General features: G+C 33.9%; 5 protein-coding genes across 6 annotated transcripts in view; 4 read left to right on the forward strand and 1 right to left on the reverse strand.

Annotated features, from left to right (window-relative positions):
- The window catches only part of LOC125819524 (cysteine desulfurase 1, chloroplastic), a 276125-nt gene that overhangs the window by 190517 nt on the left and 64256 nt on the right, over positions 1 to 21352 (forward strand). The window lies entirely within an intron of this gene.
- Positions 44 to 1283, forward strand: LOC125819430 (receptor-like protein 1). The gene has a single exon (XM_049498861.1). The coding sequence runs from the start codon at positions 465 to 467 to the stop codon at positions 1281 to 1283; it is 819 nt and encodes a 272-aa protein (XP_049354818.1). The 5' UTR covers positions 44 to 464.
- On the reverse strand, positions 1800 to 4877 carry LOC125819431 (LRR receptor-like serine/threonine-protein kinase FLS2). Its single transcript, XM_049498862.1, has one exon. The coding sequence runs from the start codon at positions 4875 to 4877 to the stop codon at positions 1800 to 1802; it is 3078 nt and encodes a 1025-aa protein (XP_049354819.1).
- Positions 6526 to 9714, forward strand: LOC125819432 (protein SMAX1-LIKE 3-like). Its single transcript, XM_049498863.1, is given in 4 exon segments — positions 6526 to 6654; positions 6656 to 7989; positions 8327 to 8919; positions 9383 to 9714. Coding segments are annotated over 4 exon segments (2388 nt in total).
- On the forward strand, positions 13791 to 17660 carry LOC125819525 (eukaryotic peptide chain release factor subunit 1-3-like). Of its 2 annotated transcripts, none has more exons than XM_049498966.1 (2): positions 13791 to 13867; positions 16083 to 17660. In XM_049498966.1, exon 2 carries the CDS (start codon positions 16132 to 16134, stop codon positions 17443 to 17445), a length of 1314 nt encoding a protein of 437 aa, XP_049354923.1. In that variant the 5' UTR covers positions 13791 to 13867; positions 16083 to 16131; the 3' UTR covers positions 17446 to 17660. The 2 variants fall into 2 exon arrangements, with proteins under 2 accessions (XP_049354923.1, XP_049354922.1); XM_049498965.1 differs by having other exon boundaries at positions 16088 to 17660.

Here is a 21352-nt window from a genome sequence, read left to right on the forward strand (position 1 = left end):
CTACTCAGCTCGAGAATGTTAATGTCATTGATTTGTCATTTAACAATTTCGTAGGCTCAATTCCAACACAGATAGGGGAAATTCATGGTATCAGGTCCATATCATTATCAGGAAACAAAATCCATGGTCCAATACCTGAATCATTTTGCCAAGCGACTAACGTTCTCCAGGTTCTTGATCTCTCTAATAACAGCTTGTCAGGCACCATTCAACGTAATTTGGGAAACTGCAAATCTCTCATTTACCTTGATCTTGGACAAAACAAGCTCATTGGAAGTGTTCCGAAAGAACTTGAACGCGTTACAAGCCTTCGTTACCTTGACCTGAATGGAAATGAGTTTGAAGGTTCTTTTCCAACAGTGATTGAAAAGTTTCAAGGTTTGGAGATTCTGAACTTGGCAGGTAATAGATTTGAAGGAAGGATACCAAAGTTCATCGGTGAGCTACACAGTCTCCGTATACTCATGCTTGCATCAAACTCTTTCAATGAGTCTATACCGGAAGGGGTAATGAAGTTGGAAAATCTACAATATATTGGTTTGTCCAGGAACAATCTGTCTGGTCCCATTCCCGAGAATCTTGATGGCTTGAAAATGATGATGAAAACACAAAATCAAACAATCATCTTAGGTTATTTTTACTCCCTCAAGTTCACTGGTGCTCAGCTAGAAATTATCACCAAAGGACAGAGACATTTTCTTGTGTCAGTGTATTCCTACAACAGTGGATTTGACGTCTCAAGCAATGCTCTTACTGGTAAAATCCCTGAGAAAATTGGCCTTTTAAGTGGAATACCATTCCTGAATCTCTCACATAATAATCTTACCGGGGTTATCCCAACGACTATTGGCGAAATGATTTCCCTCGAGTCGTTGGATCTCAGCTATAACCAACTAACAGGTGAAATTCCAGTGACCTTGGCACCCTTGGATTTTCTTGCATATCTCAACTTGTCTTATAACAATTTGAGCGGACGGATTCCAAGAAATCCACATTTTGACACTTTATATCAAGACGGAACAGCATATATCGGAAACAAATACTTATGTGGTACTCCTGATGGGATGAACTGCAGTAACAATGGTCCCTCTATCATCACTGAAACTACAGAGAACGGATACGATCAAGAAAATGTCCTGTTTGTTTTAGTTATATTCTCGGGATTTGTAACAGGAGTTGCTGGTGTATTTCTGCTGTTACATTTGATAGATGAGAATTGGAGGAACAGGTATTGGAGTGCAGTAGACAGAATTGTGTTGAAAATAGTGAACTGTAAACTATGATATGTATATATATGAACATACTAAATTTCTGCAATAGAATACAAATAGCAATGACAGCAGTCTTTTGAGTCCAATTTCACTATGCATATGCCAATGCACACTCGTAACCATAACGTCTAACAAGCAAAGTGTCGGGACTCAAACCCCATGCCTTACCATCTTAAGATGCTGGATCTCTCACTGTCTCACATCATCATCATATCATCATGGTGCATTGGGACTCAGAAATAATGATATGGTATCAGGTCCATATCATTATTAATCACTGCATAAATAATCCTTACATTATAACCTCCGCATAACTAGCATGTAAATCATACCACATCTACCAACAAAGGTCATAGTGGAGCGGAAAATCCCGCTTCATCCTTGCGAATATAGATTTAGTTGCCCCTGATGTGAGTATCGGATACCAGAGGAAACCAAAAAAAATGAATCAAACCACTTCATATAGTATTAGATGAGTATACAATAGAGAAAAAAAAAACATTGTTTACAACTTTTGTTCATGAAACACTATTTTACTATTTTTAACACAATTCTGTCTATTGCCCTCCAGTATTTGTTCCTCCAATTGTCCTTCATCAAATATAAGAGCAAAAACATTCCAGAAATGCCTGTTACATAGCCAAAAAATATAACTAGAACAAACAGGACATTTTCTTGATCGTATTTGTTCTCTGTAGTTTCAGTGATGATAGAGGGACCATTGTTACTGCAGTTCATCCCATCAGGAGTACCACATAGGTATTTGTTTCCGATATATGCTGCTCCGTCTTGATACAAAGTGTCGAAATGTGGATTCCTTGGAACCCGTCCGCTCAAATTGTTGTAGGACATGTTGAGATGTTGGAGAAAATCTAACAATGCCAATGTCACTGGAATTTCACCTCTGAAATGGTTGTAGCTAAGATCCAACGACTCGAGTGAAATCATATCGCCGATAGTCTTTGGGATCAGTCCAAAAAGATTGTTATGTGAGAGATTCAGGAATGGGATTCCACTTAAAAGGCCAATTTTTTCAGGGATTTTACCAGTAAGAGCATTGCTCGAGACGTCGAATCCAGTGTTGTAGGAATACACTGTTTCAAGCCAATGTATCTGTCCTTTGGTGACTATTTCTAGCTGTGCACCAGTGAACTTGAGGGAGTAAACATAACCTAAGATGGTTGCCTCATTTTTCCTTTTCTTCATCATTTTCATGCCATCGAGATTCTCAGGAATGGGACCGGACAGATTGTTCCTGGACAAACCGATATATTGTAGATTTTCCAACTTCATTAGCCCTTCTGGGATAGATTCATTGAAAATGTTTGATGAAAGAACAAGTATACGGAGGCTGTGTAGCTCACCGATGAAGTTTGGTATCGGTCCTTCAAATCTATTGCCTGCCAAGATCAGAATCTCCAAATCTTGAAAGTTTTCAATCATTTTTGGAAAAGATCCTTCTAGCTTATTTCCATTCAGGTCAAGGTAACGAAGGCTTGTAACGCGTTCAAGTTCTTTTGGAACACTTCCAGTGAGCTTGTTTTGTCCAAGATTAAGGTAAATGAGAGACTCGCAGTTTCCCAAATTACGTCGAATGGTGCCTGACAAGCTATTATTAGAGAGATCAAGAACCTGGAGAACGTTAGTCGCTTGGCAAAATGATTCAGGTATTAGACCATGAATTGTGTTTCCGGATAAAGATATGGACCTGATACCGGGAACGTCTCCTATCCGTGATGGAATCGAGCCTACAAAATTGTTAAGTGACAGATCGATGACATTAACATTCTCGAGCTGAGAAGGGAGAGGACCTTGAAGTTTGTTTCTGGCTAAATTTACTATTGTTGGGAAATGAGAAGATTTCAGCTGAATCATTGGAGGTATAATTCCCCTGAAGTTATTCATAGGCAAAGATAGTATAGAGAGGGAAGGGAGATTGAACAACCAGTGTGGTATGGCACCCGATAGACTGTTGTTAGCAAAATTCAAAACCACGAGGCTTGTAAAATTCGAAAAGAAATCCGGGATTCCTCCTCTCATGTTGCAAGATGTGAAATCCAAAATCTTGGGCTGGAACGTTTGCACGAAGAGTTGATCTTGATCATTGATTTCCAATGACAATCCACTAGTTCCTAAACTAATTTCATCTAATCTAGACTTTCGGAACAAAGACAATGGCATATTACCATTCAGTCTATTCCTCTGAATATAAAGAGATGAAAGCTTAGGAAGCTGAAGTATGCACAACGGAAGACGTCCTGTTAGATCGTTCCATTCTAAATTCAGGTGCTTGAGGGAGGCGATTTGACAGATCGAAATGGGAATGTGACCTTCTAATCTGTTCTGAGACATAGATAAGTATTGAAGGCTTACTAAACTGGACATTGATACAGGAAGTTGGCCTGTGATATCGTTGTCATTCAGCATCAGTACACTTAATTTCTTAAGTTTTGTGACAGAAGAAGGTATCGACCCTTGAATCGAGCATCCATCAGCTCGGAAAAAGGACAATGAAGTTGAGTTGCTTAAAGAAGGAGGAATCATTCCAGCTACACGAACGAAGCTTATGTCAAGAAATGTCAACTGCGGCCACGGAGCAGAAAACATTGAAACAAGATCTATGGTCATAGTAGGATTGCCAGAAACAGAAAGTTCTTCGAGTTGAGGAAAGTAAGGGATATGACCATCCAAATCATTGCTACTAAAATCAAGAACCGAGAGGGTAGTGAGGTTCGAAAGCAGATCAGGTATCGAGGATGTTAGAACGTTAGAACTCATATCTAGAGTAGAAAGATTAGTAAGGTTAAGTAATTGCCCTACCGGAATTCTTCCTGAAATGTTGCAGCTGGACAAATGAAGTGACTTGAGATTTGAAAGGCTTGATATTGGTTTAGCCCAATGAAATGATTCGGACGCCTTTGATAGATCAACACCAGTCAATACTAGATATCTGAGACGTCGGAGTCCTTGTAACCACCTAAGATTTGGACTAGACAAATAACCATAGCTTATAAAAGAAAACAATGAGCCAAAATCCAACTTCAGTGGAGATGTCAAGCTAACAGAAACAGAAGAAAAATCAGGTACTAAATTAGCACACGAAAGATCAAGAGACCTTAGAGATGTAAGGTTTGAGAATTGCGTGGCTATGGAATCTTGAAACATGGCATTCGACAGATTGAGATAAGTCAACTTTATTAAGTTCGATATCTCAACAGGTAACTTTGAGTACATGAAGTTGTTGAAACTCAGGTCGAGATGTCGCATATGGTCAAGCGTAAAGAGCAATGGAGATATAGTACCTTTAAGAGAAAAATCAGACGTGTTTTTAAAATTTGTAACAACTTCCTTATTGATATTGATCATGACTTCAACGGGATTAGGATTCCGAAGGTTGACAACTACAACATGACCTGAACTCGAGCACTTGATTCCTTTCCAATTGCAACAATTTCCGCCTTGCCATGAAGATAACCGGCTAGATGGATCAGTCAGCAAGGATTTGAAGCTTAACAGAGCTGATCTTTCTGTTTCATGACAGCTATAAACGATCGAAAAATGGTAAAATAGAGTAGCAAATATAATGAAATCTTTCTTTAACCACATGACTTCAAGATGATGAACAATATACTAAAGTTGTCCAAGTGTTAAAGGTTTAAATACAAGTTTTATGCTTGTTTCCTAAAATGTCTTCATGAATAAAAATAACATTTTTTCGTGTAATTTTCTATGTTTAGTACCAATAATTTTCAAATTGTTTGAACAGAAGATAGATGACTTTGACAAATAACATATTACTCTACCAAATCTCTTATAGGTTTGAAAAATTAACATATCTATGTCTGAAAACTATGTGTTACTAATTTCTATATCTTTTACCACTGTGTAACTATGACTTTTTATTAGTGCTTCTATACACACCGAGTTTTTAACATAAAAACATATACTTAGTGCCTTTAACTTTCATCGAACGAACCAACTAGACATGTCTACTAATCATCATAAACATATCTGAAAATCATGAAGTATGACGTATGAGCCTCATACATAGCGCGAAAATCATACATAAACTTGTATACGAGCAATCACAGACGATTCATGAGTGAACAATGGTTGTACTGCTTTGTTTTTATTGTATCAGCATCTCTTAAATTATGATCTTACGCGGTTGCACATGAAAAAAAGAAGTAAAGGAAAGATCAAAAGAATACAAACTATTATGGAAGTAAAACAAAAGTACATCAAGAAATATAAAGACATCAACTTTTGGAGAATATTTAACTAATCATCCAAAGAATTCTTTGTTCTTTATTCTTGAGTCATGAAGGAGCTAGAGAGAACAGATTGTACTGAGGCGGAGCCAGGTAGGGACGAGGGGGTTCACCTAATCAATCTCCTTTGGCGGAAAATTATATTGTTTATAATACATGGTTAAATTATTTTTTTATGTATATATATATAGTAGATGTTGAACCCTTTTTGGCTTCTTCGTGTGTTTACTTCTTCATATTTTAAAACCCCTTAGTGAAAATTGTGGCTCGATAATTGATTGTACTTGCAATATAGTAGGAAGCTTGAACTAGAAAAAAATGCATTTTCCAATTCCTTCAACAGACAGACAGTCTTCTTCTCTCATTTAAGCTTTTTCTTTTCTCTTTTCCTATATCCCCTTTCTCTTTTTCACCAAAGTTCTTATGTAGTATTAATAGTGTATTTAATTTGTTGACCGCGTAACTTGTCATATTTTCAAGGTTACAAATCTTACTTCTTATGGATTATTACAAAAAAATATACGTACGTATTAGCACAATATAACTTTTCAACCAAGGGGGGGCTCTGCTCGTGTAGACGATTGTCAAATAAGTAACGACCAACACAAATGGTGTAACAACTGCCCCAAGGAGTCCAATATGGGCGCGATGACTTTTTGGCTTACATTGTCAGTATATCAAAGTTATATAAAACCACATCATTTTCATGAAGGTTTCAGTGGGCAATATTAACTTCTATCTAGATATATGTTCACTAACCACTTAAACTAAAAATAGCTGGCGGATGTATAGTATAAATAGCCACTCATGTGTATAACGGTGTATAACATATGTATACTGGCTAGAAAAAGTAAAAGTGAACGCAGTCGGATCCCTATAATCATATCTTATTATTACTTTTCCATAAAAGATAGGCAGTCTAGTTTCCTTTTATCACTTATAAAAGCCAAAAAGATAGGAGAGACAATTTAGCTTTGCTTCACATGCTTTCACACTTTCTCATACAAAACCAACAACCACAAGAAAAGCACAAAGCCTTAAAAACTCCTATTAATTCCCTTCACTTCTATCACTTACCAGAAAACACACAACTAAAAAACACTACTTCTCTTCGAAATCTATACTTATCGATCTTTGATCTTTCGAAAAAGAGTGAAAATGAGGACTAATGTTAGTTTCCAACAGGCACTAACTGTTGAATCTTCAAGTATAGTGAAACAAGCTTTGAGCTTAGCTAAAAGAAGAGGACATTCACATGTAACTCCTCTTCATGTAGCAAGTGCAATGTTAGTTTCCTCTTCGTCTACGCTTTTAAGAAAAGCTTGTTTTCAAACAAATTCTCATCCAATTCAGTACAAAGCTCTTGAACTTTGCTTCAATGTAGCACTCAATAGGCTTCCTACCTCTGCATCTAATCCGATTCTCGAGCCTCATGTTCACCCTCCTTTTCTTTCTAATGCCTTAGTTGCTGCATTTAAGAGGGCACAAGCTTATCAACGTCGCGGTTCAGTAGAGAATCAGCAACAACAACAGCACCTCAAAGTAGAAATTGACCAGCTTGTTATATCAATTCTTGATGATCCTAGTGTTAGCAGAGTTATGAGTGAAGCTGGTTTTTCTAGCATCCAACTAAAAACCAATGTAGAACACGCTATTTCTTCCGAAAATAGCACTAAACCGATGGTCATAGCATCAGGAAACAACCTCAAGTTGTCACTATGCAAATCAGGTGATGATCCAAGTGTTAGCCGAGTCATGAGGGAAGCCGGTTTTTCTAGCATCCAACTAAAAACCAATGTAGAACACGCTATTTCTTCGGAGATTTCTTGGAAAAATAGCTCAAAATTGATGGTTATACCACCAGGAGATAACCTTAAACTGTCACTAGGCAAATCAAGTGATGATCAAATCAAGAATGATGATGTGATGAGTGTTATAGAAGCAATGATGAACAAGAAAAGGAGAAACACAGTTATTGTAGCAGAGTGTTTAGCTAATGCTGAAGGGGTTGTTAGAGGAGTTGTTGATAAGTTCGATAAAGGAGAAGTATCATCACACATGAAACATGTTCAGTTCATAAGTGTTCCACTTTCTACACTGAGAAATGTCTCGAAAGAAGAATTCGAGGCCAAGATTAGAGAGCTAAGGATTTTACTAAAAAGTTGTATACACAGAGGGGTTGTTTTATATTTAGGTGATCTTGAATGGATATCTGAGTTTTGGACTAAAGTACACAATGAGCAAAAAAACAACTACATGATATTGGAGCTTAGTCGATTGTTATGTGGCGAAATGAGTGAAAACGGAAGGCTATGGCTTATGGGAATTGCTAGTTTTCCAACTTATACGAAATGTAAAACTGGCTGTCCTTCTCTACGGACTCTTTGGGATCTTCATCCTCTTACACTCCCGGTTGTCAGCTTGGATCTCAACCTTAACCTCGAAAGGTATATATTTCCTTAACATTTCTACTTATTTACTGTTCTATAACGGTGGTGTTCTAACTAGCTTGTGCGTCTTTACCACTTCATCTGCTAGGCCACACCCTTGGGCTATGCTACTTAGACTCTTCAAAAATGATGACAGGTGTGTGTTGGATCCTCCAAAAGTCGTGCATCTTTTGAGGATCTAACACAAGTCCGGCATCATTTTTTGGAGAGTCTGAACAACATAGCCGGAAAGTACACAATTTTCCCTTATTACTTTATATTCAAGTTACTTTCTTCAAACTATATAATTGACTAATCATCTATTTAATCAATATTTGCACTAATTTCTTTGCAGTTCTGTCCACAAACATGATCATAACTTTATAGACAAAGGCTTGTTTAGTCCATCTTCATCTTCTCCTTGTTCCTCTACTTCGATTTCTTCTTCATCGAAGAAAGAACATCAATTCTTGAATACAAAGCCTGAACTTCTATCGAATCCCAATTCGATTCCTAATTCAGCTTCATCAAGTGAAGCAAGTGGACATATTGAGCACTTAGAGCTATGTTGCTCTGACTCTCCAGAAATGTTGTTGCACTCGTGTCAGATCCTTCAGAAATGCACGCACTCATCAACATTTTTGAACAGTTCGAGCAACGTAAAGATTCTTTGCAAGGCATTGGAGAAAGTAGTTCCATGGCAAAAAGATATCATTCATGATATAGTAAGCACAATTCTTGAACGTAGACACAAAAAGGAAGAAACTTGGCTTTTGTTCTTAGGTGTTGATTCTCATGGCAAAGAGAAAATTTCAAAAGAGTTAGCTAAAATAATCTTTGGCTCTCAAGATTGTTTCATTTCCATTGGATTAAGTACATTTTCATCATCAACAAGAACAGATTCAACTGATCAAGAAGTCAATAACAAAAGATCTCGAGACGAGCAAGGTATAGTACTGTTGAACTGTCTGACCGTCTCATCGTTACAAAAAAAAAAACTTTTATTTACTTGATTATATTATGTTTCGACTTCTCCTATCCCCATTCACACCCCTACTCTCAATGCACTTTCATTACTTACCGCCTTTTTGGCCAAACTTCTAAAATTTACTTATTTTGAAAAACACTTTTTGTGAGAAGTAACTTCTGGAGTACAGTAACAGTTTGTGTTTGGTTAATCAATCTGAAAGTCACTTTTATTGATGCTAGAGTAACAATTTGTGCTTGAAAACCGCTAAACCCTAAAAGTTTGGTCAAACACCTCAACGTTCTAAAATAAGCATTTTAAACTTTCCAGAAGTTTGACCAAACAAGTTATTAAACATGTTATGTCTCAACACGCACCGGCCCTGACTTGTGGACCTGAGTGGTGGCAGACTTATAATTACTTAATTATATTATGTCTCAACAGGTCGGAGTTATCTTGAGAGATTTACAAATGCAATTCAAGAAAATCCAAGGAGAGTGTTCTTCATGGAAGATATGGATCAAGTTGATTCTTTTTCACAAAAGGGTATTCAAAAAGCTATTGAAAGTGGAAAATTAACACTTCCTAATGGTGATTTAGTGTTAATTAAAGATTCTATAATCATTTTCAGCTGTGAAGAGTACTTTAGTTCAATTTCAAGAACATGTTTTCCTACAAATATTCAGAAATTTAGTGAAGAAAATAATGCTTCATTGGATTTGAATATTGCCATTGGAGAAAATAGGGATGAAAAACAAATTATGTTGAAGATTTGAGTAATTAATGTAAGAATGAAATGAAAATTTTTTCTTACTTTCCTTGTGGTATTTTGCATATTTTTATTGATTTTTCAGTTAATAGTTCAAACAATTTTTTGTTTTTTATTGTTATTGAAAAAAAATAGAATTGAGAAGAAATGTGATTTTTTAAAGATAATAATAACCACATGAGAAATCAACATATCATAAATTGACAACTTTAACAATATCAATGATCAATATCGGTGAATATGATAGAATAGAGAAAGAAACTCCATTCATTAGTTAAAATAAAAAAATATTTATCTTTTTTTCGATATTTTCTTACATTATCGATAGAACTCTAGTAGAAATATTTAAACAATATTTTTGATAATATTAATAGATATTATTCGAATTATTCTTTTTCGATTCATATCAACATTTAGTAAAGAAGTTATTAGAAAAGGAAATTGTAAATTTTTTCTATTCCATAATACGGTCATTATCAGAATAAAGCTTTTTGCTTTCAATTTATAATAATTACTATATGTGATTTTTGCATTAAAGTAAGTGAAACACTTTCTTGGATCTGATGCCAGTGCTTCTTTTCAAACTATGAGGCAAAAAGGAATTAATCAATGATATTAATTTAGAATCTTTATTTTGCTTTTTGTTCTTCTTTTTTGCTTTATATACTCCCTTACTCTCAAATTATCTATTATAATTTTAAAAAATATTTATATCAAATTATCTATCATTTTAGAAGTTCTTGATTGATCCTTTAAAGAAAGTGTAATAGTTTACTGGTCTAGTTTTATGGCATTGAAAATATTATATCGTGGCTCAAGTGATTTATCAAATTGCGATACCTTAAAGTTGTTTCACTAGGAGAAATAAATTTTTGTTCCATCGTGAATAAATAGAAAATATATGTCGTAAAATATAATTTTTCCATTCATTTTCCACCTAAGCTTACTGAAAAAAATGCATGATGAGAAACAGATTTTTATTGAATAGTAGGAAGCTTCTTAATTTTTTTCGTATGAAAACGTTATTATTTTTTCTTTTCTCATCGATTTAATTAAAAAACAATCAGAATAGTCACTGGACATTTTTTTAGTGAAAATATCTTAATTTTTTAGTAATGCCTTTTCAAGTGTCATAACAAAACTTTTGTTAATAGGGAGGTTTTAAGTGACAACACATTTTTAAAGAATGTATAAAAGAAAAATTCGATCGATAATTTAAAACGGGAAGAATAATAATTGATAGATAATTAGAAATGGGAAGAATAGTAATTAGTGAGTGATTTTTTTTATTGGCATAAAAGTAAGTGAAACACTCTCTTGGATCTGATGCCACTCTTCTTTTTGTTCTTTTTATATAGCTTTTGATCTAATGTATCTTTAAATATTCTCATTCTCATGTTCAAATTATGAGTATTTGATTTAGACAGAGAGACCAAAAGAATCTAATTTATATTCATTGATATAAGATTTAAAAAAAACATATATAATAATATGATAGTTATAATTTTATTTTTCTATCTTAGATTTTATGTTCAGCCAAAGTGTACGTATTACATAAATTGATAGAAGCAAGAAAACTTATAATTAAAAATTATCTACCTCATAAATACACTAATGATGTAAATATATCTATACGATCTGCGTGTACAACTTAAGTTCTATATATACGATGTAATAAAGTTTATACAATTAGATCGTTACTAAAATAATTACAAATAAATCCTCTCTGATAAAATAATTAACTAATATGTTATTATAAATTATATTATACTGATAAATCTTTTGTGAGTATATTTTTTTAATATATATATATATATATATATATATATTAAAAGTAAATTCATGATAGAATTAGAGAAAGAGAAGCACACATCCCCCTTTTTATGTTTGTTGGGTTGGTGACTTGGTTAGTCAAAAATATGTGCCAATAACATTAAAGTTAAAAAGTGTTTTTTTTCTTTTTTTCTTTTTTTAGTTGAGTTCCTTTTCAACTTTAATTTATGGCATATGAAACCTTTTTTTTTTTTGGTGACAAGTTTTTGAAGAAGGAATGTTTGTGATATTTTAAGTGAATTGCAAATTAAATAAGAACGAAAAGTGAAATTTTTTATAAGAGCGTATTATATAAAGTTTATATGATACAGACTTTTAGATTGGATGATCAATGACGTAGCTCAAGAGAGAAATCTATGAGATCAGTTAGGTCAAAGTGAATAATACGTGTCATGAACTTGAGCTATGACATGTTTATCAAGACATGTCACAATCTCACTCTTAAAAACTCTTCACGATTTGCTTAATTTATGGGCAATTGTTTTAAAAGTTACAACTCAACTTACATTAAATTTCTGGTGATTTGCCAAGACTTTGACAAGTTAATTCATCAAAACTATGACGATCTGTCAGAATTTTTGTACTAAATCCCTGTGATCCGCCATAAATTGTGGGCACACAAAGATGGACTGTCAAGAACGTAGAGGAGGTAGGATGGACAATTGGTCAGATCTAATATGGATCGAACATAGACAGTAGTTGAAGTCGACGACTCTCTAAGGTTTCCTCATCTGAGATCTTTGCGACAAATGATCAAGTTGACCCTTGTGAACAACTTAATGCACTATCCCTCTTCAACCCTTTGAGCGAAATGCATCAAAAGAAAAGGAAGAAAAATTCATGGACTGACCCCATCATCTCCACCCTGTAGAAACTACGAGATCACCCCAAAACAACAAGGCTTTTTGCTAATTTTCGGGTGGTATACTTGAAATCCCCATCAAAAATTATTTTTACACAACTATTTAAAAAGTAAATTAAAAATTAAATAACGGCGCAAAATAATCCTATATTGGATTGTATTTTGGGCCTTATTTTGTTAAGGCCCATATCATGATGGACCAAAGTTAAATAATGGGCTTCTTACTTGAAATGGGTTTTCAGCCCATAAGTGAGTAATCAATCAATACAATCTTAGGGATAAAAAAAGAGCAACTTTCACATATAACAAACATAAAAATCATATTTGTATGTTATAACTATAGTTTGCATAATTGCGTTCCATAACAAATTTTATGTTTGCTATGAAACGTTTGATTTGTATTATTCGCTAGATACATCCAATTTTATATAAATTGTTCAGTTTTGTATAAATTTATTTATACACTGTAATTTGTATAACAAGATCTATATTTGTATAATTATAAGTGTATATAACGAAAATATATGTATTTGTATTTGTATATACACTTTCTCTCGCTTTATACAAACACAAACGCATTTTATATATTTGTATACCGAACCAGATGGCAAAAGATTGGGATGTTTGCTGCGAATTACAAATAAAATAAACTATGGCTATACCATTTAATTTGAATTAATAATTTGCTATTTCATATAATCTTTCCATAAAAAAAATGTTTACTGGCTATTTATATATATATATATATATATACATATATATATATTATAGTTTAAAAATAATAATTATTATTCTAAAGTTTGAATTATATAAATGAAATTTGAGGATGATATTTTCAATAAACTTGTAAATTCATACATGTTATTAGTCGAAGTAGTGTTGATAGATTGTTTTTCGATCATATTTTTCAAAATAGTCATTGTCTGGAGTTTTAAATTTCGTAAGTGAATTTTTAATATCATCAACTTTATAAGTTGTTGTTGTAAAATGTGATTTGTAAGTCATGTTTACAAAAATGCCTATTTATGAATTATATTCAACAATTGTGATTTACAACTGCAATTTAATCACACTTTAAAAATGAGATTTATAGATCACTATTTTGAGATATGATTTATAAATCGTGCTCTTCCAATTTTACATTTAGAAAGAAAATAATATCATTTTAATGTCTTTTTTCTCCCAAATATTATTGTGTTTTATAAAGATACCAATAAATATAACAAATAATTTCAACTTAGGACCATATTTTTCACATATAGATTTATAAATACTTCTAATTCTAATTTGGTTAGAATTATTTACTTACCAAATATAGATTTATTTGGCTATTTTATTTTATGAATTATAAGTAAATATTAAAAGTTATTTTTTTTCTTTCATAAGAAAAACCAATTAATATTGGGATTTTACATTTTCATCAACCAGCTTGTGCTCAAGCTACTCCAAACACTGCTTCGAACAGGTACTCTACCCTTTCTCTCTCTCAAAATTAGCATCCTTTTTATTGTTTTTTCTTGTAATTCTGATATGGGTTTTGTTGGATTGAAGTTATTTATGGTAGAAATCCCTTGAAGTTGGAATCTTTAGCTGTGATTTTTTGAGATTTTTGATTTCCTTTTATGTTTTAGCTTGCTGTTTTTGTTATGGGTTTTGTTGGATTGAAGGTTTTATTGGTTGGAATTCCTCAAAGCACAAATTTTTGAGCTTTTTGATTTCCTTTTATGGTGTAGCTTGTTGTTTTTTATATGGGTTTTGCTGGATTGAAGGTATTATTAGTTGGAATTCCTCAAAGTTGGGATCTTTAGCTGTGGTTTTTTGAGATTTTTGATTTCCTTTTATGTTTTAGCTTGCTGTTTTTGATTTGGGTTTTGTTGGATTGAAGGTATTATTGGTTGGAATTCCTCTAAATTTGAATCTTTAGCTGTGAATTTTTGAGATTTTTGAGTTTCTGTATGAAGCTTTGCTGTTTTTGATATGGGTTTTGCTGGATTGAAGGTATTATTGGTTGGAATTCCTCAAAGTTGTAATCTTTAACTGTGATTTTTGATTTACTTTTATGGTTTAGCTTGTAGTTTTTGATATGGGTTTTGTTGGATTGAAGGTATTATTAGTTGGAATTCCTCGAAGTTGTAATCTTTAACTGTGATTTTTTATTTATTTTTATGGTTTAGCTTGTAGCTTTTAATATGTGTTTTGCTGGATTGAAGGTATTATTAATTAAAATTTCTCAAAGTTGGAATCTTTAGCTGTGGTTTTTTGAGAATTTTGATTTCCTTTTATGGTTTAGCTGGTAGTTTTTGATGTGGGTTTTGCTGGATTGAAGTTATTCATGGTTGGAATTCCTCAGAATTGGAATCTTCGGCTGTGATTTTTTGAGATTCTTGGTGTCCTTTTATGGTTTAGCTTGCAGTTTTTGATTTGGGTTTTGTTGGATTGAAGGTATTATTGGTTAGAATTCCTCCAAATAGGAATCTATATCTTGGATTTGCTTGAATTCTTGATTTTGTTTCATATGTGAATCTGATAGATTATTGGTTCCTTCATCAGTGGTGTTAGCACTACTGCAACATGTAAGAAATTCTGAACTGGGGTTTATGTTTTTTCTTGCTACTAAAGAATCAAAAGGGCAGCCAAAGTACACAAAGTATCCCGCTAACGCGGGGTTTGGGGAAGAGCTGCAGCCCAAAGGGTATGATGTATAAGGCATCAATGGGTAAATTATGAAAATGACCTAAGATTTGTGATGAAACCTATAGGCTAACTGCTTTGTGGTAGAAGGTGTCAGCTAATATATCTTTGCATCCGTAGGGCTAGTAATAATGTGTGGTTAGTCCCATACTAACATGAAGGTTGTGTTATATATTGCTTAGAGGTTAAGTTGCAATTACTCTTCACTTTCGATGCCGCACCTGTGTCCGATTCTCCAAAAAATACACTACTTTTGAAGAATCTGAAACGCACCCATTGACATTTTTGAAGAGTCCAAGTAACATAGCTTTGAGGTATTAGAGTTGTTTTACTGGTGTCTAATTAGAGATTTATAAAAGTGCTCTTTACTTACAAGATTTTAAACCAGCCATCACTTTTAGCTGAGTATGTGATATTCTTCATATCCAGCCTAAGTTAATTTTCTTGGCATTTAGCTGCTGCTGGTGTATTGTTTCTGGTTAAAGACAAGTTATTTAGCATTGGAAAGAAATGGGCTTGAATAAAGCAGTATGGGTAAGAGGATTTGTATAGTTGGACTTGACCAGTTTAGGATTGGTGTAGTTGATTGAGTTAGTTCTTAGTTGCAACTAGGAGACACTCTATACAAAAAGAAGACTTGTAATGTTCTCAATTGTGCAAGTGCAAGCTCAAGACAGCCTATTCTCCTTATACTTCCCTAGAAGTTTACATGCATGTTGTCAAGTACATAAACCAATAAGACAGCATTGTTTGTTCAATTGGACCTGTTAGATAGTTGATATAAGGATATGCTAAAATCTCTCTCAGTTTTAAGTACTTATGATCCTTTATGTGTGATGGACTATGCACTCATTGATACATCCGGATCATCCTTCTCCAAAATAATTACTTTGGAATGCACTTGCAGTTTATTTTTCTTATCTCATGTTTCTTCGTTTCTTATGTACTTGATCTATGTGGACTCTAATTTGTCTTCAATATGCCTCTAGTTTAGATTGATTTGTAGCTGAAGCAGGTGCTTGGGATCAATTGGCAATAATGGCAGATGGCCAAGAAAATGATAAGAATATTGAAATATGGAAAATGAAAAAATTAATCAAAGCCCTACAATCTGCCAGAGGAAACGGCACCAGCATGATCTCTCTTATCATACCCCCTGGTGATCAGATATCTCGTATTACCAAGATGCTGGCAGAAGAATATGGTACTGCATCAAATATTAAGAGCAGAGTAAACCGTCAGTCTGTGCTTGGTGCAATAACGTCTGCTCAGCAGAGGCTTAAACTGTATAACAAAGTTCCTCCTAATGGTTTGCTGCTTTATACTGGAACTATAGTGACGGATGATGGAAAGGAAAAGAAGGTCACCTTTGATCTTACACCTTTTAAACCCATAAATGCGTCTCTATACTTATGTGACAACAAATTTCATACAGAACCTCTTGGTGAATTGTTGGAATCTGATGAGAAGTTTGGTTTCATTGTCATGGATGGTAATGGGACCCTTTTTGGGACCTTGAGTGGCAACACCCGAGAAGTTCTTCATAAGTTCACTGTTGATCTCCCAAAGAAGCATGGAAGAGGAGGTCAATCAGCTCTTCGGTTTGCTCGTCTTCGAATGGAGAAACGTCATAATTATGTGAGGAAGACAGCAGAGCTTGCTACTCAATTCTTCATTAACCCAGCCACTAGCCAGCCAAATGTATCTGGACTAATACTTGCTGGATCAGCTGATTTCAAAACGGAGCTAAGCCAATCTGATATGTTTGATCCACGTCTACAAGCAAAGATACTTAATGTGGTTGATGTGTCCTATGGAGGAGAGAATGGCTTCAATCAGGCAATCGAGCTGTCTGCTGAGATACTGGCAAATGTGAAGTTTATACAAGAAAAGCGCTTGATAGGGAAATTCTTTGAGGAAATCAGTCAAGATACTGGCAAGTATGTATTTGGTGTGGATGACACAATAAAAGGTTTGGAGATGGGAGCTGTTGAAACTCTAATTGTGTGGGAAAATCTTGATATAAACCGTTACGTCCTGAAAAACAGTGTAACTAATGAGATTGTCATTAAGCACCTAAACAAGGAGCAAGAGGCTGATAATAGTAACTTCAAGGATTCTGCCACATCAGCTGAATTGGAGGTTCAGGATAAAATGCCACTGTTGGAGTGGTTTGCCAATGAATACAAAACTTTTGGTTGTTCACTTGAGTTTGTCACTAACAGGTCTCAAGAGGGATCACAGTTCTGCAGAGGATTTGGTGGCATTGGAGGAATCCTTCGCTACCAGCTTGACATGCGTTCCTTTGATGAGCCATCTGATGAAGGAGAATACTTTGAGGATTCTGATTAAGTCAATGATTTCTGTCTACTAAGACCAGACAATGGATGAGAGGTCTACAGTTGGTGGAAGTTTTGGGGTCAGCATGGCAATGAGGTACCTGCTGTCATGCTATATATAAATCAATGAGTATTTTGCTGTTGTAAACTTCGCTTGTTTTCCCTTTAAATGTGGAACAGATTTCTTTCGAACACATGTCGATTGAAGGGGTCTTTTTGATTATTTTATCAGCATGTCTACCATATTAATTTTTTGAGTTTATAGGTGGGAGAATTTTGATTTATGCTGAATGGTACTTAAATATCTTGTTTTTAATTGATATTTGAGTTTCTACAGTCCGTAAGAAAGGAGCTATCGACCAGAGAGGTGCTCCTCTGACTGACCTTGATCTTCTCTGAGTAATGGATCTAATCACAAAGAAGATTAAGTCACCATGTTGTAGAGTTTAGGATGTGATTAAGTTACGATATAGATGTAGACGGTCTTCTGTTTATAGGATGTTTAGATTTAGGCATGAGTAACTAGAATAAGGAGTGAAGCTTTAGTGTACTTAACCCTCTACATTGACGATTTATGTGAAAATGAAGTGAGTCTCATTAGGTAGTTCTGTTGAAACAATGCCAATTTCTTTACTGCATTGAAGTTTCTTCCTTTAGTAATAGGAAGATCAAAACATACTACGTCCAGTTCACGTGCACCTCGACTATTCCACTAGGTACCTGCTACGTCCTTGTGTAATTGCAGGTTGAGAAGTTATCACAGGACTGTTTAGGTCACTGTTGCTCTTCTATCTATCTCTCTTATAATGGTAGTGTCCCGTGTGCTGTTCAGCTCATGTGCACCTCAACTATTCCACTAGGTACTTGCTACTTCCCGACTGACTCTCTCTGCTGAAATCACCTAACGTCTTTTGTCGAACATCCTGGACTTCTCATGTTTGGTTGTCAAATTCTTAATACCCCATATCTTCTTGTTAGAAGCTAGTTGTGGTTAGAAAGGGAGAAAGTATTAGTGTCCCCATCAGGTTTCAATGATAATAGGGAACAAAACAATGTCCACATTGTTCTTCTCTCATTGCAATAATGAAAGTAGAACTTTTGTAAAGTAATTTAAGCAGTTGTTGATAGTGATTGTCATTTTGAACACGAGACCTCTGGTTAAGGATGAAAGGGTACTTACCATCTCACCAAGCATAGTATTAAGTCAGAGATTTGACTTTCAGTCGCGACATTTTCTTTTTTTCGTTTCTAATCCTGCATCTGCCTCTGTGTTGTATATAATGCATAATATTGTGACTAAAGAGTCCTCACTCACAATACAACTTGAGTACAAACATTTTCTCTAACAAACTTGTGAATTCAATATTGGAATTCCATTATTGGAGCAACTGTTTGTATGTGTTTTCTTTTGGCTTCAATAGAAAAGTTGGACTTAACCCCTGGCCATTTTGTGTCAGTTTCATGGGCTCATTCTGCCTCTTATTTAGCTTCCAAGCATGTGAGGATGAGTACAATTATTTCATTATGTCAAAAAAAAAAAGACAAAATTAGAACTCATTTTTGTCTGGTGCTAGCATTAACAAAATCGGATTCAGGATTTCAACTTTATGAGTTATAATTCCAAGACGCAAAGTGAAATCTATTATTTTCACTCATTTAACCAGTTCTTTTACCGCTCTTATAGGTTTTGAGTCAAAACTACTGGATTCAACTAAACTCGCAAGTTATACAAGCAACTATAGAGGCAAAGTCTCATGAACTAACTCCCCAATAGTGGGCTGAAGACAAATGGAAACTAGCTAGTAACCTAGTATGATTTTACTTGCCATAAAGAGATTTATCGTAACTGATGAGATTTTTTCATTTTAATCAGAGGCTTCGGGTTTGATTGTTGATACTAAGAACATTCCTAATAATGAGAGTTTCCCAAGCGCGATATAATCTCGAACTAGTTGAGGTAAGTGAATATCGAATATCAATTGATTAATAGAAAAAAAGTTAAAAAGATTTTATTTAAGATGGTTGGTGCCTACATAAATATGGAAAATCCTCATGTTTCATCCTTGATAAAATAAAATATTATCTCATCATTCACAAAAGACACCATATTATATGTCATATACAAATTTCAGCTCATTTGGATCTCCATTCTCAAATAAAACATGCATGCATTATTATATCATATACTTTAAAAGACAAGGTCCCAAATAATGTCACTCATGGGTGTGGCCCATCTGTCAAAAAATTGCATAGGCATTATATGAGATAGATCAATGTTTAAATTTCAGTGGATAAGAAAAAAACGTTAGGTGACTTCTTTTCATTCATATAAGTCTTGATAGGCAGAGATGAATTAGGTGATGGAAAGGTCGGAAAATTACACTACATATACAAAGTCCGTAATATTTGTGATCGAGGTTGGAAGTTCATTTGAATCTCCTTCGTTGGATATGTATTTATAATAAATGTTGAATCTCCTGGGCCTCTTGGTGTGCTTCTCTCTTTATTTTTTGAATCCTCTTACTGAAAATATCGACGTTATCATTATTTGTTATGTATGTATAGTAGAAACTAATTCATTTGTGTTCTTTATATAAAATTGCTTCTTTATATTTTAAATCTCCTTAGAGAAATAACTGGCTCCACTATATAGATTGAGTTATCTGATACATGTAACATGAGCTAAGTAAAGGTAATAACAAGTACTCTTTGATAATTGAAGTGTCTACAAACTGACTCGAACATGATCGTTATAAAAAAAAAGGTCCAAATAATGGTGGGGAGAGTACTTTAGGCAGACATTATGTTAGATGATTGATGGTAATATTGTAAAGGGTACAAGATGGTCCTATATTTTTGTCATTCCAGGCTGTTTTTTTTTAATAATATAAAAAAAAATATTGTTTTCAGCAACATATAAATAAAACTAATTTAAACTGAATTTGTACAAACAATTGTACTCTCTTTCACACCACATGATCATGTCATGAACTTCTAAACTGCTACCACATGATCATGTGATCATATCTTATACTGTTTTTATAGTCATATATAATCATTATAGTATAATTTTTCGATGAAAGGATTGATCGCAAGAATTTCTTGTGAACTCCAAGCTCTGTTATCACATGATACTTTTGTAAGCAGTCGAACACCTTATTTTTCTACGTTTTTTTCATGTAACGATAAAGCTAAAATAAGTTTATGTGACATCTTGATGACTATTTAATAACTATATGTTATTAATCACGGAGCCACATGTAAGTAGAAGAATTATATGTCTAGATAACACACGAACAAATTAAAGAGATTCAATATTTGCTATATATATTGTAATTTTTTTGATGAAAAAGATTCAAATGGTGAATCTTGTTGTGTTACGCTGACTCCACCTTTGGCTATGTGTGTAGTTCAAAGAAGAATTGAATTACAAGAGTTTATTATACGCAATCTTACCGGGCAAATATGCATTTATGACTTTTTGAGGAGTGCAAGACACATTTTGTTGTTTCTATTGAAAAGGGTGAGTGCAATTGTCTTATTCAAACAAAAAAGTGACATCAAAACTTTACATTTTCAGCAACCATATCAAATAATTTTCTTTATGGAATAAAATAGGGGATAAAAAACACTTATTGTTACCTTATTTGTTCCAATTTATCACTTTTTAAGTGTGTCTCTTGAATATTTTTGTTTCATTTTACTTATTCTGGTGGTGGGTAGGATGCAGTGGCGTACGTAATTTTTTTAAAAATTAATAATGTCAAAATTTAAAAAGGTAAACAAATATATATATCACTAAAATGATAAATGGCAACGTTTCTTATATTTAAACAAAATAACATTTTCATTTTATTGATTATCTATATATGTACATAGTGATTAAATTCAACGAAGCAATGTCCTGTGACGCCGCTTGG

Source organism: Solanum verrucosum, unplaced genomic scaffold (genome assembly GCF_900185275.1).
Source record: "Solanum verrucosum unplaced genomic scaffold, falcon-dt-bn FXZP01000255.1, whole genome shotgun sequence".
In the NCBI taxonomy this organism is placed as follows: Eukaryota; Viridiplantae; Streptophyta; class Magnoliopsida; order Solanales; family Solanaceae; genus Solanum; species Solanum verrucosum.

Bases quoted from the DNA above. Each gene is read 5' to 3' on its own strand.
- LOC125819430 (XM_049498861.1), top strand. From the start codon at position 465: ATGCTTGCATCAAACTCTTTCAATGAGTCTATACCGGAAGGGGTAATG.
- LOC125819431 (XM_049498862.1), bottom strand. From the start codon at position 4,877: ATGTGGTTAAAGAAAGATTTCATTATATTTGCTACTCTATTTTACCAT.
- LOC125819525 (XM_049498966.1), top strand. From the start codon at position 16,132: ATGGCAGATGGCCAAGAAAATGATAAGAATATTGAAATATGGAAAATG.